This window comes from Crocodylus siamensis, chromosome 4, assembly GCF_052110815.1.
Source record: "Crocodylus siamensis isolate JL-2025a chromosome 4, ASM5211081v1, whole genome shotgun sequence".
In the NCBI taxonomy this organism is placed as follows: Eukaryota; Metazoa; Chordata; order Crocodylia; family Crocodylidae; genus Crocodylus; species Crocodylus siamensis.
This window is the reverse complement of record NC_143398.1, coordinates 54,372,963-54,395,367: the sequence shown is the minus strand read 5'-3', so window position 1 is coordinate 54,395,367 and position 22,405 is coordinate 54,372,963. Positions and strand designations below refer to the sequence as shown.

General features: G+C 43.7%; 1 protein-coding gene across 1 annotated transcript in view; it reads right to left on the bottom strand.

The window, feature by feature from the left end:
• Nucleotides 1-7,039: 7,039 nt before the first annotated feature.
• PNPLA8 (patatin like domain 8, phospholipase A2) overlaps nucleotides 7,040-22,405 on the bottom strand; it is a 75,010-nt gene continuing 59,644 nt past the window's right edge. The window contains exons 9-10 of the mRNA XM_090042302.1: nucleotides 11,558-11,753; nucleotides 7,040-8,105 (exon numbers count right to left, since the gene is read on the bottom strand). Coding sequence (XP_089898428.1) covers nucleotides 7,831-8,105; nucleotides 11,558-11,753 — 471 coding nt within the window. The 3' untranslated portion in view covers nucleotides 7,040-7,830. The remainder of the gene's footprint in view (nucleotides 8,106-11,557; nucleotides 11,754-22,405) is intronic.

Below are 22,405 nucleotides of genomic sequence, written 5' to 3'. Positions count from 1 at the left end.
CATTTAGAGTCCGTACTACAAATATGCAGCATGGGAATACATTTTTTTCCCAGCATGCCTTCTGCGGTATCTCAAACTGCTTTGAGATACTGCAACAACAGACACATGCTTGCTTATCCGGACATAGCCATTGAGACCAACATTTTACTTTACTGGTTTATCAGGGATATCTCTAGCCTACTTCTGTGCTGTTATATGACAATATTAAAATAATTCTATGGTCTTCCTTCTCTAAATAAAATATTTTAGAATTTTATTTTAATAATCACCTTGATCCAGTGGTTATTGCAATTTAGGGTACTGGGTTGGGATCCACTTTTGCCATACTCTCCAGTAGCTTCCTTCAGCTCATCAATTTCACTTCTGTCTTATTTGGTTCAAGCCTCAGGTAGCTCAGTTACCTGACTGTCTGAGGCAGGCAAGCAAAGCAAAACAAAGCAAAATCAATTAAATATTATCTCAGCAAGGAGTTTAACATGACAAAAGAGAAATCACATTTGAAGTTGGAATGATTTATTTATTTTAGAAATGAACATATTTTTAACAATATGCAACCCCTAAAACATAACCCTGAAGGTATAAGTGAGAAGTAGAAGCTTTCGGCATGTTCTTTGTGAGGGCCCCATAGCTTTGGAACTTAGCAAGCCTGGACCCTCCACCACTCTATGGTTCACCTTCTCGCTGGCAGCATTGCTCCCTTTCAGGTGAGCTGCCATAATTTCTATGCTAGCTTTTTCAGTGTTTGGTTTGTAAACATTTGTTCCTTGACAGCATTTTCTTTTATCTGAACCAGCCATTTCCGTCTTGTGTGTACCTTCTTACATGTTTTTATAGACTCTTTTTTGTTGCTGTCCATATGATGGGCTCTCCATTTCATGGTCATTCCAGGAATCCTTCTCTGCCTCTGTTCCAGTTTGAATTAATCACTCAAACACAGGTTGTAGGCCTTGCTGGAACATTGATCAATATATACTGACCAGCAAACCTGACTGGTACATGAACTCATTATTAGGGGTGTGCACAATGGGCCCTATTCTATTTGGATTCGGCCCAAATCGGGGACAGTGATTAGATTAATTGATTCAGATCACTGTCCCCGATTCGATTTGGCTGAATCCGAAACCGAAGATCCAATGCTGATTCGGAGAAAATTTTAGATTTGTACAATCAGTGATCTGGCCATAGACACAGCTTTAAATGTTTTTTCTACATACCTTGAGGTACCAGCATGGCTTGTGAATGCTGAGGTCCTGGGGTGGATGGAGCATCCCACAAGAGCACAGGGGGCACATGCTCAGTGGTGAACCTGGAAGTGAACTGGAAGTATGCACTTCTAGGTCCACTGGGGAGCATGCTGGAAGCCTCCCCTGCTGCTCCCCTAACTCGGTGATCAGCTGTGGGGAGACCCCAGGTGCCCCCCCAGAACCAGGAGGCACCAGTTGCCAAGCCGGGGGGAAGGGCAGCGCACTCTCCAGTGGACCCAGAAGTGGACTGGACGTGCTTCTGGTCCACTTCCAGCTCTGGTTGACTCATCCTTAGTTGGCTAACTAAACCCTACTAACCCTCTTACTCTAGCAAGGCTGAGTTTTTGGGTTAAGTTTTCCTTCTTCCCTGATCAACTTTATACTTGTCCTTGTCAGAATCTCATTTTTTTAGCTTTAGCCTATTTCTTCATTCTATAAAAATCATACATGTACAGTTTATTGTTCAAACTATTTACAATCCCTTTCATTTCAGTGCCACCTGTACAGCTAATTAGCATATATTCCAATCCATCCTCCCAGTATTTGACCCCAAATTGACCCATTACATTTCCTCCAACAAATCCTCATAATTTAGCATTCCTTTGTTCCATAGTGTAGCCAATCCTCTGTTCTATTTAACTTGCATGTCTCTAGTACAGGGGTGGGCAATTATTTCAGGCAGATGGCCACTTACTGAGTTTTGGCAAGCCATCGAGGGCTGCATAACAGGCAGCCAGAAGCAGACATATATTAATTTTCAAATTTTTTTAGGGGCCCCGCGGGCTAGATAGAATGGCCTAGCAGGCTGCATCCAGCCCCTGGGCCACATTTTGCCCACTCTTGCTTTAGTAACTTTATACCACATGGATGTATCCAATTGTGTCCTTCCTGGAAATATAATCTATGGCAAATGTTGTAGGAATGTACCCCCACCAGAGAAGCTTTCCTATGAACTGCTAACATTTTCCTGTAAGTAACTAAATAAGTAACCACAACCAGTGTTAATACAAATCTTTTGCACTTACACATTTTCAGTACATCCAGGGGGAAGTTTACTCCTAATTAGTATCTGATCGACTGTGCAGTGTTTTCAGTATCAAGGATCAAGGTGTTTAGTGTGAAAGGATTCAGAACATTCAGTTCAGTGTTTTAGGCCATTACATGCAATCTGAACTAATTAATTCTCTGAAGCTCAGCTCACTTTTATGTATAATTTATGGTAGTACACCTGACAGAATGAAAGATAAGGTAAATAATAAATATTACAGCAGTAAAGAATAGAGGAAAAAAGCATTGTAAATAAAGAATTAATAATGACCAGTACCAGAAACGAGTTTACATAATAAATCTGGCTCCTGTTCCAGCTGAAGTAAAAGTGGCACTGGGAGCAATATTTAGATCAAGAAAACGTTATACAAAATGTTAACAATACATAGAAACTCGACTCAGACCCTTCTCTTAATTTTAATCTAGAACCGAACAAAGCCTCCCCTGCCTATCTCTATGACCTTGAATTCACTTAAGATAAAAGCTTCTATTTTGACCTTTCCAGTCCCCAGATGGAAGAGCTGTTTCACACTGGGAATTGTGGCTAACTATCCACCTAACCTGACACAAACCTTCTCCATCCCAGGGGTTCAGTTACCTAACTCTGAACTCACTTGTTTCCATGCACAGGGCATGAAATTCAGCTCTTTAAGCAGGTCTAACACTAAACCTATGCACCATTCTGTTGGGTTAAGTGGTGCACAGATGTGGTGTGCCAGAAGTTGTTACAAATACATCACATCCAGGTGAGTTAAAGTTACAAGCCATGAAACTGGTCCATCCGAGAAAGTCCTCCACAGGTAAACTGGGGGTTTCCTATGGCAGAAATCCAGCAGAGGAGTTAAAAATACTGTTGTCAGCTATAATTTAATATCTCCTGGATCTCAGGAAAGTCAGAGTCCCATTAGTCCACCTGGGACATATTTATTAGTTATCCCAAAAGTTAATTACAAAAACCAAAGCACTGTACTAAATAAATACATTTGTAATGGGAGTTTTGTTGGCAGCTTATTTATGAACTACTACCCCATGATTTATATTTAGAACAGTGGTACTCAACCTCTCTGATGCCACGGGCTACATAAGTGGCGCTGAACTGGTCCACAGGCAGGATCTAGCATGGGGTCAGCACTTGGGGTTGGTCCATGGGTGCAATCAGGCATGCTGGCCTAACTCTGAGTGTTGCATCCAGCCAGACTGATCATGCATACCAACCCTGCTTGCCAGATCCAGCCATGGCCTGACCCCATGCACTGGCACATGGGGCCACATCTTCCAGCCTATGGGGCTGCCCAAATGTCCAGAAATTTGGTGGTGGGGGAGTGGAGGAAACATTAATTGCAGCTCTGGGGCTCTACTGTGGCTCTAGCATTAGCACCTCTACTGCTTCCCTCCTGCCAAATTTCTACTAAATGCAGGCTGGATGACATGACTTCATGAGCCAGATCTATCCTGCAGGCCATAGGTTAAGCACCAGTGACTTAGCAAAATAACTTGAAATTCTGTGGATTTGTTCAAATGACTATTGAAGTTTTACTTGTTAATTGTAGGGTATGCTTCCATAAATGTATTGAAACTCTCTACCAGATCCAGCAGATAGAAATCTGGGAACTAAGGCAGCCTTTAACAGCCTTAATGCATGAATAAGCAACAATGTAACTGAGGTGGTGATTGGGGCTGCCTTTGTGTAGTGGAGGGAAGAAGGAAGGGAAGGAGGCATTCAAAACAGCAGTAGCTGTCACTGCACTGACAACTGGCACTGCTGCAATCAGCATGGTGGGAGTCAGAAATGCCTTGCGTGTTGGCAGCTGCCCTGGGCCTGGGCCTGCTCTGCTACCCCTCTGGGAAGATGAGTAGGTCAAACACAGGTGACAAGTCACATTAAAATTTCATGCTTTGCACTATTCTGTAGTGGGAGGCACAGGCCTCCTCTTCAAAAGTCTCAAGTGTATTTTAACTAACTACTTCCTACCGATCCCTCATTCCTCTGCTTTACTAGTGGCAAGTTAGGGTGTTCCCAATGCTTTCAAGCACCATGCCTAATAGTTGTGGATGAGGGCTGTTCATTTAATTTCGGGATAGGTTAGACAAACACTTTTACTAGATGGCTTAGATAGGGATGATCTTGCCTTGAGCAGGTTGCTGGATCAGATGATGCTGTGAGGCCTCTTCCAGCCCTAATTTCTTATGATTTTGCAGTTCAGATATCATGTATCACTTCCTGATGCAGGCTTTCAGTAGTGGCTGCTGCTTCTCAATTTGAATATCTTGAGTTGCTCCCCAAGAAACACTGCTTTTAGATTAATGCAGCTGCCAATAACTGTAAAAGAACTCCCGAAATGCATCTGTGCTATGCATATGTTATGAAGCTGCATTTTGACCCACTGTATGATGCATGAAATTTATTTAACTTTTTTTTTTATGAACACCTTACCTATTTTGACCACAGCCAATACCAAACAAGACAAGAATTGACCGTGAAATCCAACTGAAATGAATAATCCCCCCGGAGCCACCGGGGCTATGGAAATGAGCATAAGTACAAGAACAAGGGCCAGATTTGTAAAGTATTTGCATCCATGACGATACAGAAAGAGCCTACCCATGGGACTTTCAAAAGCATCTAATTCCATAGGAATCATGAGACAGTGCAGACAAGTAACAATTTTCACCTGATCTGGCCATAGAAAGGATTTTATAGCTATGACTAAACACAAGCTGCAAACAGCTTAAAAATGGGGAGTGAAAAATCTGACCCCCTGTTGCATGAGGAATCAGATAAAAATGTTAAAAGAAGTAGCATCTTTTGTAATTTGTGTCTGCCCAGCTCCCAGCCTGTTTTCAGAATGGGGGGAGGAGAAGGAGTGGGGGAGGTGAGTCCAGGCTGGGGGTTTGGAGGCTCCAATCCACCCACCCCACGCTCCAGCACCAGCTGGGGAGCTCCAAGAATGAGCTTCCTCCATTGCCTTTCCCCCCTCCCATCATGAAAACAGCGAGCACTGGCAGAAAGCCCAGTCATTGCTATGGGAACCTGGCTGAAGGCTCCCTTCCAGCCCCAGCTACATTCCCCTCTCCCCTGGAACCAACAGTGAACTTCTGCTTGGTCAGGGGTAATGCCGCAACTCAGAACGCTTTGCAAAAATAGTTCAGAGTTACAGCTGGGAGCTGCACTTCCATCTACACGCTAGAGTGACATTCTATTACCATTTGGTCATGTAAGGGTGATATTCCATTTCTATGCGGCCATCTTTGTTGGTGTTAGGACTAATGATTGAGAAAATCTAATGATACAGAATCTAGAACAGAGGTGGGCAATTATTTTGGGGGGAGGGCCACTTACCCAGTTTTGGCAGGTTGTCAATGGCTGCATGGGTAGACCCGCCCCTTGACAGGTGCCCCATCCCCTGGTCAACATCTTCGGACCAATGTCCCAATATCTCAGGGCCAGCACCGGTGGGACCCAGAGCAGGGCACAGGCCGGCAGGGGTCTCTGGAGCCAGGTTGGGCTGCACCAGCAGGGAGAGGGGAGAGCTGACCCGGCTCCATACAGCCCCTGCTGGCCAGGATCCTGCGCTCCTGCCACCTTGCTCTGGGCCTCACCGGCACAGGCACCTGGACACTGGTGTGGGCCCTGTGCTCCCGCTGGCTCCCCACCCGCTCGCACCTACTGTCCCCCAGCCCCGTGGTACAGGCTGGGAGCAGCGCACAGCCCCGACCCCTAGGTTGCTGGCAGGGAAGAAGCTGGTGCTGAGCACAGGGAAAAGCAGCCCCTCACCTGCCCCGTGGCTGTGCTCCCTCCTGCAGGTGCTCGCAGCCCACGTGGGGCTGTCTGGAGCAGGCACAGGCAACCTCATGCGGGCTGCAGTGTGGGGTGCTGGCCATGGGGCAGGTGAGGGGCCACTTTTCCTCATGCTCAACACCACCTTGTAACCCACCCCACTGACAGCCAGTATACGAGGTGGTGCTGAGCATGGGGGGCAGGGGGGAAGCAGCCCCTTGCCTGCCCCATGGCTGGTGCCCCATGCTGCTGCACTGCAGCATGGGGCACTGGGCATGGAGAGGCCGCTCCCCCCCCCCGCACTCCTTCCCTGCTCGGGGTCGCCCCGCCCCCACTTACCTGAGCTTCCTGCACTGGGGCAGCCACGTGCTCCCAGCCCAGAAACCCTGGCTGGGGCTTCTGGCTGGGGGGCAGGGCTGCTGTTTTTGGAGCACGCTGGGCTTCCACTGGGTCCTATTGCCCTTGGTTCCTGCATTTTTGAAAGGAACCAGGGGCATAGAAATATTAATTTTCTACATTTTTTTAGGGGCCCCACGGGTCCAATAGAATGGCTGCGTGGGCTGAATCCGGCCTGCAGGCTGTATTTTGCCCACCCCTGATCTAGACCATCAAATGGTAATAGGATGTAACCCATGGTTTCTATTGCCCACCTATTAGTACATCAATTACCTACTCTTAAGAGTATTCTCAGTGTTGTGATGAAACTAAGGCTTGTGGAATAAGCCACCATATTGGATACAATAAGAACAAATGGTTACTTTTCAAAATATTTTAAGCTCTATAAAACTCCCTCAATAATATTAATCTAATATTGGGAGAACTCACATATGGAATTCAAGGCACAATGAATAATTCATGTTTCATTTGAAATGCATCAACTTTATACACTTTCTCTATATGCTAGTTTCTAATGACTGGCATGCAATACAGGTATACATTGCAATAACTTAAAAGTTTCCAGCATGACAAGTGAGCTACATCAAGAATTTATTTCCTTTATATGACAGAAATACTTATTTGACTGAAGCATTGACTTATTTTCAAATGATGAATATTAATTTGGCATTGAACCTATAAAAGTTACAGTACAGCTTGGCTTAAAATTACAGAAAAATATTGGTAGATTGAGTGTTTTATCCGTTATTATACTCACCCAAACATTTTACAGGAATAAAGTTATTTTGTTACACACAAAAAGATACTGCAAAAATGAATTCTTTTAACATTTTCAAATGCAAAAGTGCTTTTTCTTGGCCAAAGTTCTATGTTTGATAAGATTGTTACTTTGCTATTAAATTCAGTGGCAGTAAAAGAGCTTGAAGTGTATATTGCAGAACCCACAATACATTTAGGAATCCCTTTTTTTTAATTTTGAAAAAGCCCTGTAATTGGTAAATATGTTAGGCTTTAATGTCAACATGATTATGGTATGCACTTCCAAAAATGTATGGAACATCTGTTTCTCATAATTGTGAATCTTAGTTGGCACAAATTAACAAAATTTAAATTAAAATACTCTCCACAGACAACCAAAAAACCACCAGTAATGTACAAAAAATAATAAAATAGTAAGGTTTCTAAAACTCAAAAAATAATTAACATCATAAAACCTTATTCAAAGAATGTGTGTAAGACAGCCTGAGAACTGCTTTCAGACAGTCATCCCAATGTAATTATATAACTATATGCACTGATCCCTTACAGTAGTGGATGGATTTTCTGAAACAAGCTTTACATTAATAACCCTCAAGCATTATATATTCACAATTTGGAAAGAAATGGAAGGTCTTCATACATATCAGTTTTTAATTTTAGCCAGTCACTGAATCTCTGCAAAGTTGTTCTTTCTTGTGTTAATATTTTGGCAGCTTTTTTCAGTTTGTCTTCATTTCGTTCTAAATATCGAATTCCATCGGTCTGTAACTGATTGAGCTTTTCTTTACGATTTTCATCCAGAGGTATGTCTTCATTCATAAGAGGGTTAAATCTGAAATACGTGTCTGCAGGTAACAGGGCATCCAGCATAGCATGGACTTCTGGTTTTAGAAAAAAAGATAGTAAAACATTATACTTTTGCACTTTTCTTAAGACAGTTAACAAATCAGTTTGAGACATTTTGCTTGCATTTTAAATCTCTAAGCTTTGCTGCCTAGCCTAGCTTCATAAGAACTCACCTTCCTTTCCATACCTGCATAATTTATTCCCCTTTTTTTAATCACTGCCCACTGTACTAAATGTGAGGGATGGTCATGGTCTTTGTCAGTATCATAATATGCTTTATAAATGTAGGAGCCTTCTAAATCTATGAATACCTGCACTGGCTCTAAATTAATCAATAGCTCATCAAAATGTATTAAATTGGTAAAGTCTACAGTAAAGTACTTTCAAAGACTTGCTTCTTGTCTCCTAACTGCTTCTCACACTTGACTGGTTATACAGAGGAGCTGTCTCACTTTGATCTCAGGTGTTTTTGAAATGCCACAAGAGCCTTGCTTGCAGCTAGCTTGACTGCAATAAAGTTCCACAGTATCAGCCGATTCAAATTCATCTTCTTTTATAAGAGTCAAAATAAGAGTTTTATCTTCCAGTTTTATTTGACACGGTAACTAGAAATGTTCTGTAGATAGCTTGGCTGTCCCAGGTGTTTAGTTCAAGTGTGTGCTTTAAGTCTCCTGCTGGTGAGAACGTGGCCTCCAAACAGCAGAATTTCATATATTTGTATTTACATAATAAATATTCTGTTACCAAATGCCACTCCTATGCTCTTATTCACGTATGCTAGATTTTGTGTGTACACTAAAATTGTAGAAATCTGATAAACTGGCCAGCTCTGCAATGTATTTAAATACATTTCAATTTTCTTTTCCATCGTCCTCCATACCCTTAGGCACTGTTTTTTCTTTCTTTATTGCTTTATTACTTTTTTTTTTCCTCTCCTTCCCTTTTGGATTCTTCCCTTTTGTCTCTTTGCTCAATCCTTTCATTTCTACCTTTCTCCTTTATTTCCTTCTTCCCCTTTCTCCATTTGCACTTTTCCCCCTTTGATTCCTTACTCCTACTTTCCTCATTCTTTTACTTACAAACTTTTTCTGTTTTTATATACGAACTTAAAAAATGGAAATAACTCAGCCAAACCTGAAAAAAAAATATGAAAAGGAATTTAACACATTCCTGTGAGAATCTCCTCAGCTTGATCCTTCCTCTTCATCATTTCATAGTTGGTAGGGTTGGAAGGGACCTAAGCAGATCATCAAGTCTAACCCCTGCCATGGCAGGAAAGAGTACTGGGGTCAAACGACCTCAACAAGGTCATTGTCGAGCCTTGTCTTAAAGACCCCAAGTAGGAGCCAGCACCACTTCGCTTGCAAGTTGGTTCCAGATCCTAGCTGCCCTGACAGTGAAGTAGCGCCTCCTGATGCCTAGTCTGAATCTACTCTCTGCCAGCTTGTGACCGTTATTTCTAGTCACTCCTGGTAGTGCTCGGGGGAACAGGGACTCTCCCAATGCCTGCTGGTCCCCTCTGACTAGTTTGTAACAGGCCACTAGATCCCCCCCTCAGCCTTCTCTTTTGGAGGCTGAACAGGTTTGGGTCCTGTAGCCTCTCCTCATAGGGCCTACCCTGCTGCCCCCAATCATGCCAGTGGCCCTCCTCTAGACCCTCTCCATGTTGTTCACATCCCTCTTGAAGTGCGGCACCCAGAACTGGACACAGTACTCCAGCTGCAGCCTGACTAGTGCCACACAGAGGGGGAGGATCACCTCCCTGGACCTGCCTGAGATGCATCTGTGGATGCTTGACAAGGTGTGGTTGGCCTTCCCGACTGTATCCCCATACTGCCGGCCCATGTTCATCTCGGCATCAATGATAACTCTTGTCTATAACTTGGTTAGATGTCTCTCTCGTTTCCTTGCCACTAACCAACCTAGCCTCTATTCACTGTCTCCCTCCACCCTAGTGTTACTCGGCACAATCCTTTTTCTAGATATTCTCTACTCAATCCTCCTTGTCAAATCCTTTCCTTCTATCTCCCTCAATGATGTTCAGTTTGTCCTTCCTTCCAATCAAGTATCTCATTTGACTTCTCCACTACCAACTTGCTAACTAGTCTGCCCCTAGCACTAGTGGCATGCCCACAAAACACATGGAGCAGCCACAGTATTTTTGACTGCTGCAGCAAGACATGGCAAATTTATGCTTAAGACATAGTCTTAGTTCGGATTTCTTTTCTATGCCAATAAATGATCATCAGCTCAGCTACCCCTCTACCTCCCCATTCCATACAGCTAAGCAACAGAGTAAACTTAACACACAAAATGCAGCTATTTTTACTGAAGAGTTTCCTTTTGCTGCCTTCTTTAAACATGGACCTGAGCCACACTTCTAGAAAGCACAGGTACTTTTTAAACCAAAGTATCATGCTGCAGAAAATCAAGCTCCAAAGCAAAATCAGTTCAGTTTTGCTCCTAAATTTGAGCATTGTTCTGAACATTCTTATTTCTGGGGGTATAAACAGTTAATTAAGCTTTTTCAGCATGTTCCCATGCAAGGGCCAGATTTTGTTCTTAGGTGTGTGTGCTTCCTTCCCACTGACATCAATAGAAGACACGTTCACAGGCAGTGTATCAGACACACAATCTTGTCAATCATAGGGAATAATGCAACAGAACACACAGAAAAGAGGGGCACTTAAAGTATGTCAGGAACAAACAAATGTTCTGAATCAACTTCTTCAATTCTTTTTGTAAAAAAATGGAGACAGTCTCTCGTACAGAAATTAATTCCCAAAGCTGCATGCATTATGAAGCAGTAATTATATTAAAAAGAAAAACCTCAAACCCTCAAAAACACTGTTGATTACTCCCTTTCTCAGCTTAATTCCTGCTCTAATTATTAAAATCTGTATACAGTATTTTATGTCTCCCTGTCCCTAATGTATGTTCACTGTTGGATATTCTTCCTGTAAGGAGAACTTCATAATAGTATAATCAATGTGCAAGCTCATGGATATAATTTAAATGCATTTCTCCTTAGCAACATCATCAGCCAGTACACATCCATAATATTAATAACTAAAAAAAATGCAATTAGATAGGTAAAATATACACCTAAAACAAGACAACAAGAAAACTTCTGTGATTTGATGAAAATATATTACTAACACGTTAGCATTTAAATAAAAATGTTACTGCTTTTGTCTACTTCGATTTTGTTAAACTAAATTTACTTTGATTTTGATCTAAACAATCTGAAATTCACCACGGGTGGCAGATAAAACGATTAGCAAATGTGAAAAAACCGTGATAAAATGCTCCCTAGACTGAAACAAAAGCACCTTGATATTACTTTGCGTATGTAAGGTATATTTACATTTTCTCTATTGTATACCTTTTCTGATTTACTGAATTTTGATTGATGACATTTGATGTCCAAGAAAACAATTAAAAATGGTTAATGCAAACATGAAGAGATAAATGATTAAACACTAACCTTCAGTATCAGTTGCACTGCTGATAACATGTGAAAGTTTGGTTTTCAAACTTGTGTATGTGACATTGTTCTTCCCCACACTTTCATATCGGCCAGTACCCAATGAAATTAAACACTGCAGCGGAACATCTGGCCAAAGACACTTGCACTCATGGATAGCTAAAGCAGAAGGATTATTCAGAAGCAGACCTCCATCCTGTAAGTTAAAACCAATGCATACATATTGAGCTCTTTGGTATTTTTACTTAAAACTGTATGGATGAAATACAAGTCAACAAAATGACTTTTAATGGTCTTGATGTTCCACTAATAAAACTAAATGCTTCTTTAGGCAATTTTGCTGTACACTAACTACCCTGGTTTCTTTTTCTCTATTTCGCGGCCCTATTTTTAGTTCTTTTCAAAATCGCAGATCCACCCATACAGACCAATCTTCAGCTGCAATTAGGCCTGCAGCTTTTGTCTGAGATGGCAAGGAAGTGAGAACGCACTGAAAATTAAGCTTTGTCCCTGGTCTAAGCAGCCACAACTCTGGAAAAACCTCTTTTCTTTTCATTCTGCATTCTAAAAAACAAGGTGACTGCCTTGTGTGTGTAAAATATGTAAGAAAATATGGTACCACTATCTGAATAATTGAAGACTTGGAAACAGATGATCTTCTTAAGAGGTGCAGTATTATCTGAGACAAACTCCTTGAGCACTTATTTATAATGTGTAGGAAAAGGGAGGGGGGAACCTAGTACAGTTTCACTACTGTTAATATGAAATCATTCTTGGAATTTTTAATTACAGATAAATATTTATTAACTTTAGCATTTTTTAATCCAACCTGGGGGAATTCTGTAAAGATTTCATAAATAAGAGAGGAAATCATCACAGAGAAAATAATTACTTAGGTCTCCTCTGCATATGCAGATAAAGGCGCAAAGGGATCTAATGCATGATTCACACAAGTACACCTCCTGCCGTGCAGGAAGCATGACTCTGGGATCATGCATTAAATCCCACTGTACCTTATTGCTGGTGCAGGGGGAGACCAATCATGAGACCATCGCTGGGAGCCCCATGCAACCCAGTTGAGGGGTTCCCAGCCACAGGGTGGCCCATGCACTCCCAGGACTGGAGGATTACTGCTGTGGTTATCTTCCCACCCCAGAGGTGCTAGAAGCTGCTTCAGGGGTGGCGATCCTTTGGCCCCAGGGATTTCCAGCACTCTGGAACCCTAGGGGTCACAGCAACCACTGTCCCCACAATCTAGATTTTTCACACACCTCTGAGCCCAAGGGATCATGGCAGCTCTGATCCTCAGGGTCTCGGGGTTTCATGCTGTAGAAGTAATTGGCTTACTTGACTAGAAAAACAGACAAAGACGAGACGTGCTGATACTGCTTAATTCAAATGTTCTGAGACATTCCTGCATTCCTTGGGTTATCTTGATATCTTGCCCTATGCATAAATAGTTTGTTTAAGTAAACTTTCTAAGTTCTGTGTAATTTACTATTGTTTTGTTTCTCCAAGGTGTATTTTTTATCTCTTTCTCTGTCTTAAGTATAAATACGCTTGTAACCTTAGAGAGTCTGAGAAATCCTTTGAAACAGACAAGTGGGTGATTCCCCTTGCTGTATGGAATTCTCCCCGTGATCACAGTATAGCCTTAAATAAAGAAAAGCTGGCTCTGTCAGTTCTGATTCAACCACAACGCGAAGTCTGATTTCTTCCACAATTCAAACCCCTGGACCATGGAGATTGCAGCTGCCGTGACCCCTTGGGCTTGGGGGTTTTACACTGGGCCTGATACGCCCCTGAAGGCAGAAGCCCCATCAGCTGATGGGGCTTCCAGCCATAGGGACGATCCTGCTACATGTGTAAATTAAAGCCTGATAACAATCAGCTATAAAGTTAGTATATATTTTCAAGATCTAACTTTAGAGTTGGTTGGAGCTTTCTACTGTGTGATAGCTACTTTGCAAATGTAGCTGGTCTCTAGGTAATTGGACAATTAACTAGTTAACTGCATGATACCTGTAACATGTACAGGGGACCTTAGGGACAAGCAGTCCTGACTCTGCATAAAACAAAAGTAAAATAATAGAAAAGTGCCAGTAACTAGTACACACTTGATACTTTAAAAGGATCACATTTTCACAATGCCTAATTATTCACCAGGCATACTGGCTGATACCAATCCAAGAGCCAATTTACAGGAGAAAAGCTGGGCAGTGTAGAGAGCAGCTCCCTGCAGGTAAGTCTGTGGAGGGGAACGGGCATAGGGGGAGCAGATCAAGGTCCCTACAATGAGGGAGGAAGTGGGGCAGGAGCAGGCCAGGGTTGGGGGCACTGCCCAGCTAGAGCAGTGAATGGCACCCTGGGGCTGGGGCAGGGAGTGGGACAGAGCTGCAGGTGGCTCGTCCAAGGGATCACAGTCTCAGTGCTTAAAAATGGCGGTGTGGCTGCTTGAACTAAAGCTCATCAAATGAGCTTTAGTGCAAGTACCACTTTTAAGACAGGGATGCTTTTAGCAGAGGAGCTGAGTGGAGCGTGGGCGGAAGCAGGCTACCTGCTGTGGGCTCAGGGCTTTCTGCCCTGCTGTCTTTGCCTTGGGAGCCATGCACTGGCCAAGCGCACAATTCGCTACCCCTACTGCCACTGGATGGGCAGGGGATGTATGGCTCCTGGGGCAAAGGCAGCAGGGGGGAAAGCCTTAAGTCCACAGCAGACATCTTGCTTCTGCCCTGTGTAGAAATCTGGGGAGGCACATCTCCCTCCCCATGCCTCTCCCCACACACCCTGGACAAACCGCCCACAGCTCCATCCTGCTCTACCCTGGGGTCCCATCCACTGGCCTTTCTGGGCAGCACTCCCAGCCCCAATTCCACTCCCTCCCTCACTGTGAGGGCTTCGATCTGCCCTCCACACCACACCCCTTCCTGTCTACAGACTTACCTGCAGGGTGATGCTCTCTACAGTGCCCAACTCTGCTCCTGGCAACGTGCATGCTGTGGCTGTGCACATGCATGCGGCATCTGGGGGCTCTGGCCAGAAGGCATATTTTATTTATTGGTACATTACTGGCTACATCAGCAAAAAAAAGCAGATAATGTTAATTTTCCTTCTATCAGTGATGATTTGATATGACACCAATATATTGGGGCACCCAGAGCCATCCATCCAGCAGAGTATAGGACTTCATTTTGAAGTGCATCAGGAACAAAAGGAATCCTAACACAAATAATTTATGGAATAATACTGGAAAATTGTTTCCAATAATGAAAAAACAGAGAAGCATTCAATACGTTTCTTCTCTGCATTTCAGAGGAAGCCAAAGGGTGTAACCCCATTAGCTGACAACGATGATTACAGAATAATTTCCAGTAGCTAAGAAAAATGTTAAATAGTAGCCGCTATCATGTTAAACTGAAGTTCTGAAGAATTTACAGCCAAATTTTAAAAGAGCTGCTTCAGAGCTAATTTAGAGCATTAATATTTATTTTCAGTAAGATTTGGAACACTAGGAAGTTCCAAAGAACCAGAAAAAAACCCCTAATTTATGACAATATCCAAGAGAAAAGGATTAATAGGATGACCAGTCTGACTCTAAACCTTGGCAAAACAACAGATTAGCTGAGAGAAGATTTGATTAATAAAGAATTAATTACAGAATTACAGAGGGTTACAGAATTAATGCAACCAGCATAGGTTTACAGAAAATAAGTCAAATTTAACTTGATATCATGAACTAAACTTGTAAAAAAGTAATGATATTGATGCAACTGACTTCTGGTACTGCACACTTTGATTAATAATACAACAGATTGACACAATCAACATGATACACACAAAATAGATTAAAATGGGTAAGGCTCAAGATGCAATTACAAATGGAGAAACATCACTGAGCAGATGTTTCTAGTGTAGTCTACAGGGATCAGGTCTTAGCCCCATGCTATTTAATATTTTTATTCATGACCTAGAATAAAACATAAAATCATTATTGATGAAGATTGCAGATGACACAAAGATTGAGTGACTGGTAAAAAATGAAGGGAATAGGGCACAGACATAGAGCTATCTCGATAAGCTCGGCTGAATCAAATGAACTATTTAAATACTGTCTGATGAAAGGAATACGTTTAGTAGGGATGCAACACCAATAAAGATTTCTGTGGCTGATACCAATAGCCAATTTTTAAGAAGGCACATTGGCCGATACCAATCTGATTTCCGATACCCAGCTCAGCAGCATGGAGAGCTGCCTTCAGTTGGTAAGTCTGGTGTGGTGGAAGGGGAGGGAGAGGGAAGGGATTTGGGGGGGAAGGCAGATCAAGGCCCCTGAAATTAAGGAAGGTGTGGGGTTGGGGCAGGGGCTGAGGCAAGTGCTGTCCAGCTGGGGTGGGGTAGGTGGGTGCAGCATGGTGCCGCTGCTCATCCAGGGAGTGTGGGGAGGAGGGGGCAGCCCCCGCTGCTGCATGCCACTTATGTGGGAGCTGCTGGTCCGGCGGCTCATCCAGTGCTTGCCTGCTCATCCCGTGGCCCTCACCACTGCTTCTGGAGGGCATGGGGTGGGTCCCTGGATTTGTGTGAGGTGGGGTGGGCTGGGGCAGGCTGGTGCTGAGGCTGTGCCAAGCTCTTCCTGGTGGGGTGAAGCTGTGCTGGGAAAGGGCTATGGAGAGGTGGGGGGCTGCAGCCACAAATTCTCTATGGTACATAGAGACTAAAGGAACTCAATTTATTTACACTGTTAAAGAAAAGGTCGAAGGGTAAATTGATCACACGTTACACACCTATCTAAGGAAAACAAAGCTGATAACAGAGAGCTCTTAAATCTTGGTATCAACTTGGTTCCTTTATGATCTGCCTTGGTGCTGGAGAATCACTTAAGTCCCAAGGGGTACCCAAATCCATTAGACATGCTTGGAGTATGCTTAGCTTGCACTGACAGCACTGAATTCACCTCCACAATAACAGTGGTGTTAGTGCTGCTGCTCACCTTTTGTCCAACACCCTACTAGTCAGAGCACTCGCCCAGAAAGTAGAAGACCTAGATTCTAGGCAGCCTGAAGTAATTTGAACCTCTGGGCTTTAGAGCATACTTTTCACCCCAACCGTTGCCACTGTAGTTGGGACACTGGGCAGCCAAGAACACGAGTCATGGAGCCAGAGAGAAACAGAAAGCAAGAGGGAGGCTGCTTCATTAATGTAAAATGCATACAAAATCCTGAGAAGAACAACTGGAACCCAGGTTGGTTCCTTCTTGCTTGTTCCCAGAACTCTCCACTTATTTTAAAAAAGAAACAGCCTTGACGATAAGGACTGGGCTTTTCTCTCTCAGGGGAATCTTGTAACCACTTGGTGCCTTACTTCAAAAGCAGGATTAGGTATAATAGATCACAAGTAAACAGAGGTGCCTAATATTCAGATTCAGTCAAGAGAAGTTCATGCACATCCCTGTTCTTCATATTTCATATTGGCTACTTCTAGAGACCCCAGGAATTAAAATCCCAGTCTCTCTTCTTTGTTTTTTTTATGTGAAAGATCTAGGTACCTAAAGTGAGTCATCTAAGTGTGATTCTATTCCATCCTGTTCACAGCCTAAAAAATCCATTAATGTGTCTGGTTTTGTAACACACCATTATCAGCACCGAGTCAGAAAACCCCCCATAAGAGACAACCCATTCACTTCTTAAATAAACTTGCTTTCAGGGACTTGAACAGGCTTGAACAGAATCACACTTATATACCTAAAACAATTTAGATGGAATAGAGTTTGTCCCCAAGTCTCCCCTGTGACTATACAGGGATTTAGCACCTCACCTGGTCAATACTGGATGACTCAAATTTAGATGCTTGAGGGACAAAGCTAGACCTGCTCCTTAGTGATTTCTAAGCCACAGTGCCCCAAGTTTACCTTCTGTGAAAAGGTATACTTCTCTGTAACATAATGGTATGGTCAGAATAAATTTCCAAAACACTGAGATATTATAGCTATAGGGACACATACATAAGCAATTTAGATTTTAAATGTTTAAATTCAATTATTTCAGTGGAACTTCTGCTAGTATCTAAACGCTCCCCTGAGTTGGGAGTCTTTCCAGAATCAGGGCCTATAATACTAGCTAGAAAAATGGACATTAAGTAATGTTGCATTATAATAGATTTACTACAGTTACAGGAAAATTAGAATAATTTACTATGATCAGTATTAAAATAATTACTAAAAGATGCAATAAAAATGTGGTACATTTGGTGCTATTGGTTTCAGTAATTGTTTTATTCGGGTCTAGAAACCTTAACCACTGCATTTTAAAATCACAGAATATAAATAGGGAGCATTGTGTGTCTTCCAAGTTTGTTTGTTAATGAAAAGGTGAAAGCTAAAAGCTGTGCAACCATGGATGAAGTGCAAATGAAAGGCGAGAAGGGAGGAAGTAGAAAGAAAACAAAGGGAGTACGAGAGAAAGGGGCTGTAGGAAGAACTCAAGAATTAAAAAGGGGCATTTTCCTTTTATTTAATAATACAGAAAGATCAAGTTACATGAAACAAAACTAAGAAAAACAAATTATAAGGCTATAAATGAATTATGAAACCAGAACTACTTTATGTACTTCCATACTGTTGTTATCTATAATTTACTACAACAGAAGAAAAATCTCAGAGCTTCTCTCTAAGAGTTTAGAAAAGAGGATTAACTCACAAAGGATTTTCCAAGATATTGTGTGTAAAAATACAATAAAATATATTTGCCATTCTACTCTTCAAGTAGACAAAATAAAATGACATGCTTTCACTTTTAAGTGTCCAAAAGGTTGTCCTTTGAGTACTAATGTAAGTACACATCAGATTAGATACAACTAATGCAAAGTCTGCTGCAAAACGTTAATTTCACTACACTATCAAAAGTTGCATCTTAAAATGATTTAAGCAGAAATTTAAAAATTACAACTTTTTCCAAAAAGCCTTCAAATTATAATCTGTCTTTAAATTCTTTCCTGCCAAATTAGAATCTTTCTACAAAACGCTCAGAGTTGACTGCCTGTAAATTCCAAAATTTCATATGTAATTTCAAAAGTTTCAATAAATTAAAGGAACATAAAGACAGTTGCTGTAATCAGAGTGTATATTATTATCCATGAAATGACTTTTAAACTGTTAGAAAGACCAAGTTACTAAAATATGTAATAATAACATGCCATGAAAAATACTATACAGGAGTTGATGTGCACCAACCCCTTAAAATAAACTTAATACTTTGAAGCATAGTCTTATCTTTCATCTCACCAAAATAACTGGTTACAAGATTCAAAACAAGAAAATAATTTTTATATAGGTAGGAGTACAAGGATAGTATTTTGAGATACTCTAATATATATATAAGTCTAAATAAAACCACAAGTCCCAAACTTACTTTTTCAGCATTTAACATTTCTGCATTTTAAAATGTATTCAAAACAAAGTTCTGACCTCTATATTGACTATCCAAGAATGAAGTTACCAGTGGAGAATGCAGACTAAATCGCCACAAATTCGACAATCCTACAACTGCTGTCTCTTACGGCAAAGCCATATGGGCTTTTATAGATTGGTTACATTTTTCATATAGAGGTTAAAGCAGGGGTAAGCAATGTTTTTGGACCAGAGTGCCAAAAAACCCACTATGACCTCTGGAAGGTGCCAGAGTGCTGGCATGCCAGATAAATAAATAAAACCTATGATACTACCTTTGATCTTGTGTATTTGTTTTCTGTGGGTCCCCCCACAACAGCCCCTTAGCCCTGCTCGTGTACCTTGCCCCCCACCCAAAGCCTCTGGATCCCCAGCCCTGCTTATACCCCTTGCCCCCATCCAAAGTCCCTGCCCCCCAGCCTTGTCAGAGGGGGCCCCCAGTTTGCCAGGGCCATGGGGCCAGGGACCCAGGTCCACATCTCCCTGCCCCCAACAGAAGCAAGAGCTGACTTCCCCACTGCTGCTGCCTCCTGTGGGCTCAGGCAGGGGGTGGGGCAGGCTCCTGGCACCAGCGTGTACTCCCAGGAGTAAGGAGGGAACCTTTGCTCCCCCATATCTATGTGAGGGGCAGGGCAGGTGTGCAGTGTGGGCTCGTGCTCCCCACCGTGCTTCATAGATTTCATAGACATTAGGGCTGGAAGGGACCTTGGGAGATCATTGAGTCCAGCCCCCTGTCCCAAGGGCAGGAAGTCAGCTAGGGTCAATGGATCCCAGCAAGATAAGTGTCCAAATGCTTCTTAAAGGAATCCAGAGTAGGTGCTTGCACCAGCTCTGGAGGGAGCCTATTCCAGGCCTTGGGGGCTCGGACAGTAAAGAAGTTTTTCCTTACGTCCAACCTAAAACGGTCTCGGAGGAGTCTGACCGCTGGGCCTTGTCATCCCTTGGGGTGCTCCGGTGAACAGACGTTTCCCCAGATCCTGATGCACACTCCTGATGTACTTATGGGCTGCCACCAGGTCACCCCTGAGCCTGCGCTTTTCCAGGCTGAAGAGTCCCATGGCTCTCAGCCTCTCTTCAGAAGGCCTATTCTCTTGCCCTCTGATCATGCACATGGCTCTCCTCTGGACTCTCTCAAGCTTCTCCGCATCCTTCCTGAATTGTGGAGCCCAGAATTGGATTAATACTACACCTGTGGCCTCACCAAAGCCGAGTACAATGGGAGGATGACATCCTGAGATTTGCCTGAGAAACATCTATGGATGCAAGCCAGAGTTTTGTTTACTTTACCAGCTGCGACATTGCATTGGTGGCTCATGTTTATTTTGTGGTCAATCATGACCCCCAAGTCTCTTTTGGCCCTGGTGCTGACAAGCATAGCACTGCCAAGGCCATAAGCATGCTGCAGTTTCTGCCCCCGCCACCCCAAGGTGGAGTGCCTTACATTTGACGGTATTGAAAGTCATCAGGTTTGTATCTGCCCACTTTTTCAGCCTATCCAAGTCAGCGTGGATCATCAGCCTATCCTCTGGCGTGGACACTCTACCCCACAAACGTGGCCAGTCCATTTCTGACATACGTATCCACATTGTTGATCAAGACGTTAAAGAGAACAGGCAGGCACAAAGATGGAGCCTTGGGGGATACCACTGGTCACGAAGCGCCATGAGATAATTCACTTCTGTCAACCACCACTCTGAGTCCGGCCTCAGAGCTAATTCTCCAGCCATCAGACTGGGATGTAGCCAAGACCACAGTTGGCCAATTTTTCCAAGAGTAGATAGTGGGACACCAGATCAAAGGCTTTTTTGAAGTTCAGATATATGACGTCAATCTCTTCTCCCTTGTCCAGGTGATATGTCACCCAATCATAGACCTATGATCTATGGTTGGGGGCAGACCTATGTGCAACAAACCTGTGCTGGCTGTCCCTCAGGAGCCAGCTCATCAAGATTGGACTCTGATGACTTTTCCCAGAATCTTACCAGGGACTGAGGTCAAGCTGATCAGCCTGTAGTTCCCTGGATCTACTTTCCTCCCTTTCTTGAAGACGGGCACTACATTGGCCATTCTTCCAATCTTTAGGTACTTCACCTGAGCGCCAGGAATTTTCGAAAATCTTGGCCAGAGGCTGGACTATGACTCCTGCCAGCTCCTCTGCAGAGCGTGTGGAACCCGGCGTGGCAGGCCACAGCAGAGAGGTGCACAAAAGCTGTTTCTTTCTCCGAGCTCCCAGCTGCCATGCACACTTCCCCTGCAGGCAGGGGCAGCACTGCAGCAAGGGGCATAACCCTGCACTGCTGCCCCTGCTACCCCCGTGTACACAGTGGAAGTATGACCAGGGCAGTGTGGGGCTTGCAGTGGCAGGCAGCTTCTCTGTGTGGCCCCTCTGTGCACTGTCATTCCAGGTCACACACGCTGCACTCTGGAGGGCCCACGGGAGGACAGCAGGGCTGGGAGCACAGCATGTGCAACCCAGAGTGATAGTGCACAGAGGGGCCGCACAGGGAAGCTGCCTGCTGCTGCAAGCCCTGCACTGCCCTGGTCACACTTCCACTGTGTGCATGTGGGCAGAGGGGGCAGCAGCGCAGGGTTCTGTCCCTGTTTGTTGCCTCCACCTGCAGGGCAAGTGTGGCCAGGGCAGTGGGGAGCTTGGAGTGGCAGGCAGATTCCATGCGCCTCTTCACTGTGCTTTCTCTGCCAGGTTCCACATGCTGCTCTGCAGAGGCAGTGGGGGAGCATTGCTGACACCTGCTGCCTCCCCGGAGCCTGGGGCTGGGTCTGAGAGGCAGCAGTTGTTTGCAGCCAGCCCAGGCTCTGGGCAGCCTGGGCTCCATGGCTATCAGCAGCTACTCAGAACCTGGGCAGACTGCAACCAGGGGGCTGCAAACAGCTGCTGCCTCCACACCCCAGCTCTGGCTGTCTCCCGGCTCCAGGAAGACAGCAGGTGCTAGCACTATGCCTATTGGGGCTGGGGTGGGGAGGCTGGCAGTGGTGTGCCAAGTAAAATGGCCTCAAGTGCCATGCTCAGCACGCATGCCAGGGGGTTGCCAACCCCTGGTTTAGAGCCTCGTTACTACTAAATCTTACAACTGTACACTTGCATTAAAATAGTATCAGAGCCAAGAGTAACTAATGATTTAATGCGACTTAGAAAAAACTCTCCTTACAGACATATGTGAAATCAATAGCTCTCAAAGCTGAGAAAGGGCAATTTAGGGCAGTTCTAATACTAGGGGTGTACCCATGCTAGTATTTCGACCTGCATCTAGACCTGCTTTCTGACCCAATATCTAAATACCTCCTCCCCTACCCCTTGCAGAAGTATGGCCTGCCTCCCTGAAGCTTGCCCAAGTATCAGAGTCTAAACCCAACCTAGCTTTCCCCTTTCGCTCCACTCCCTACTGCCA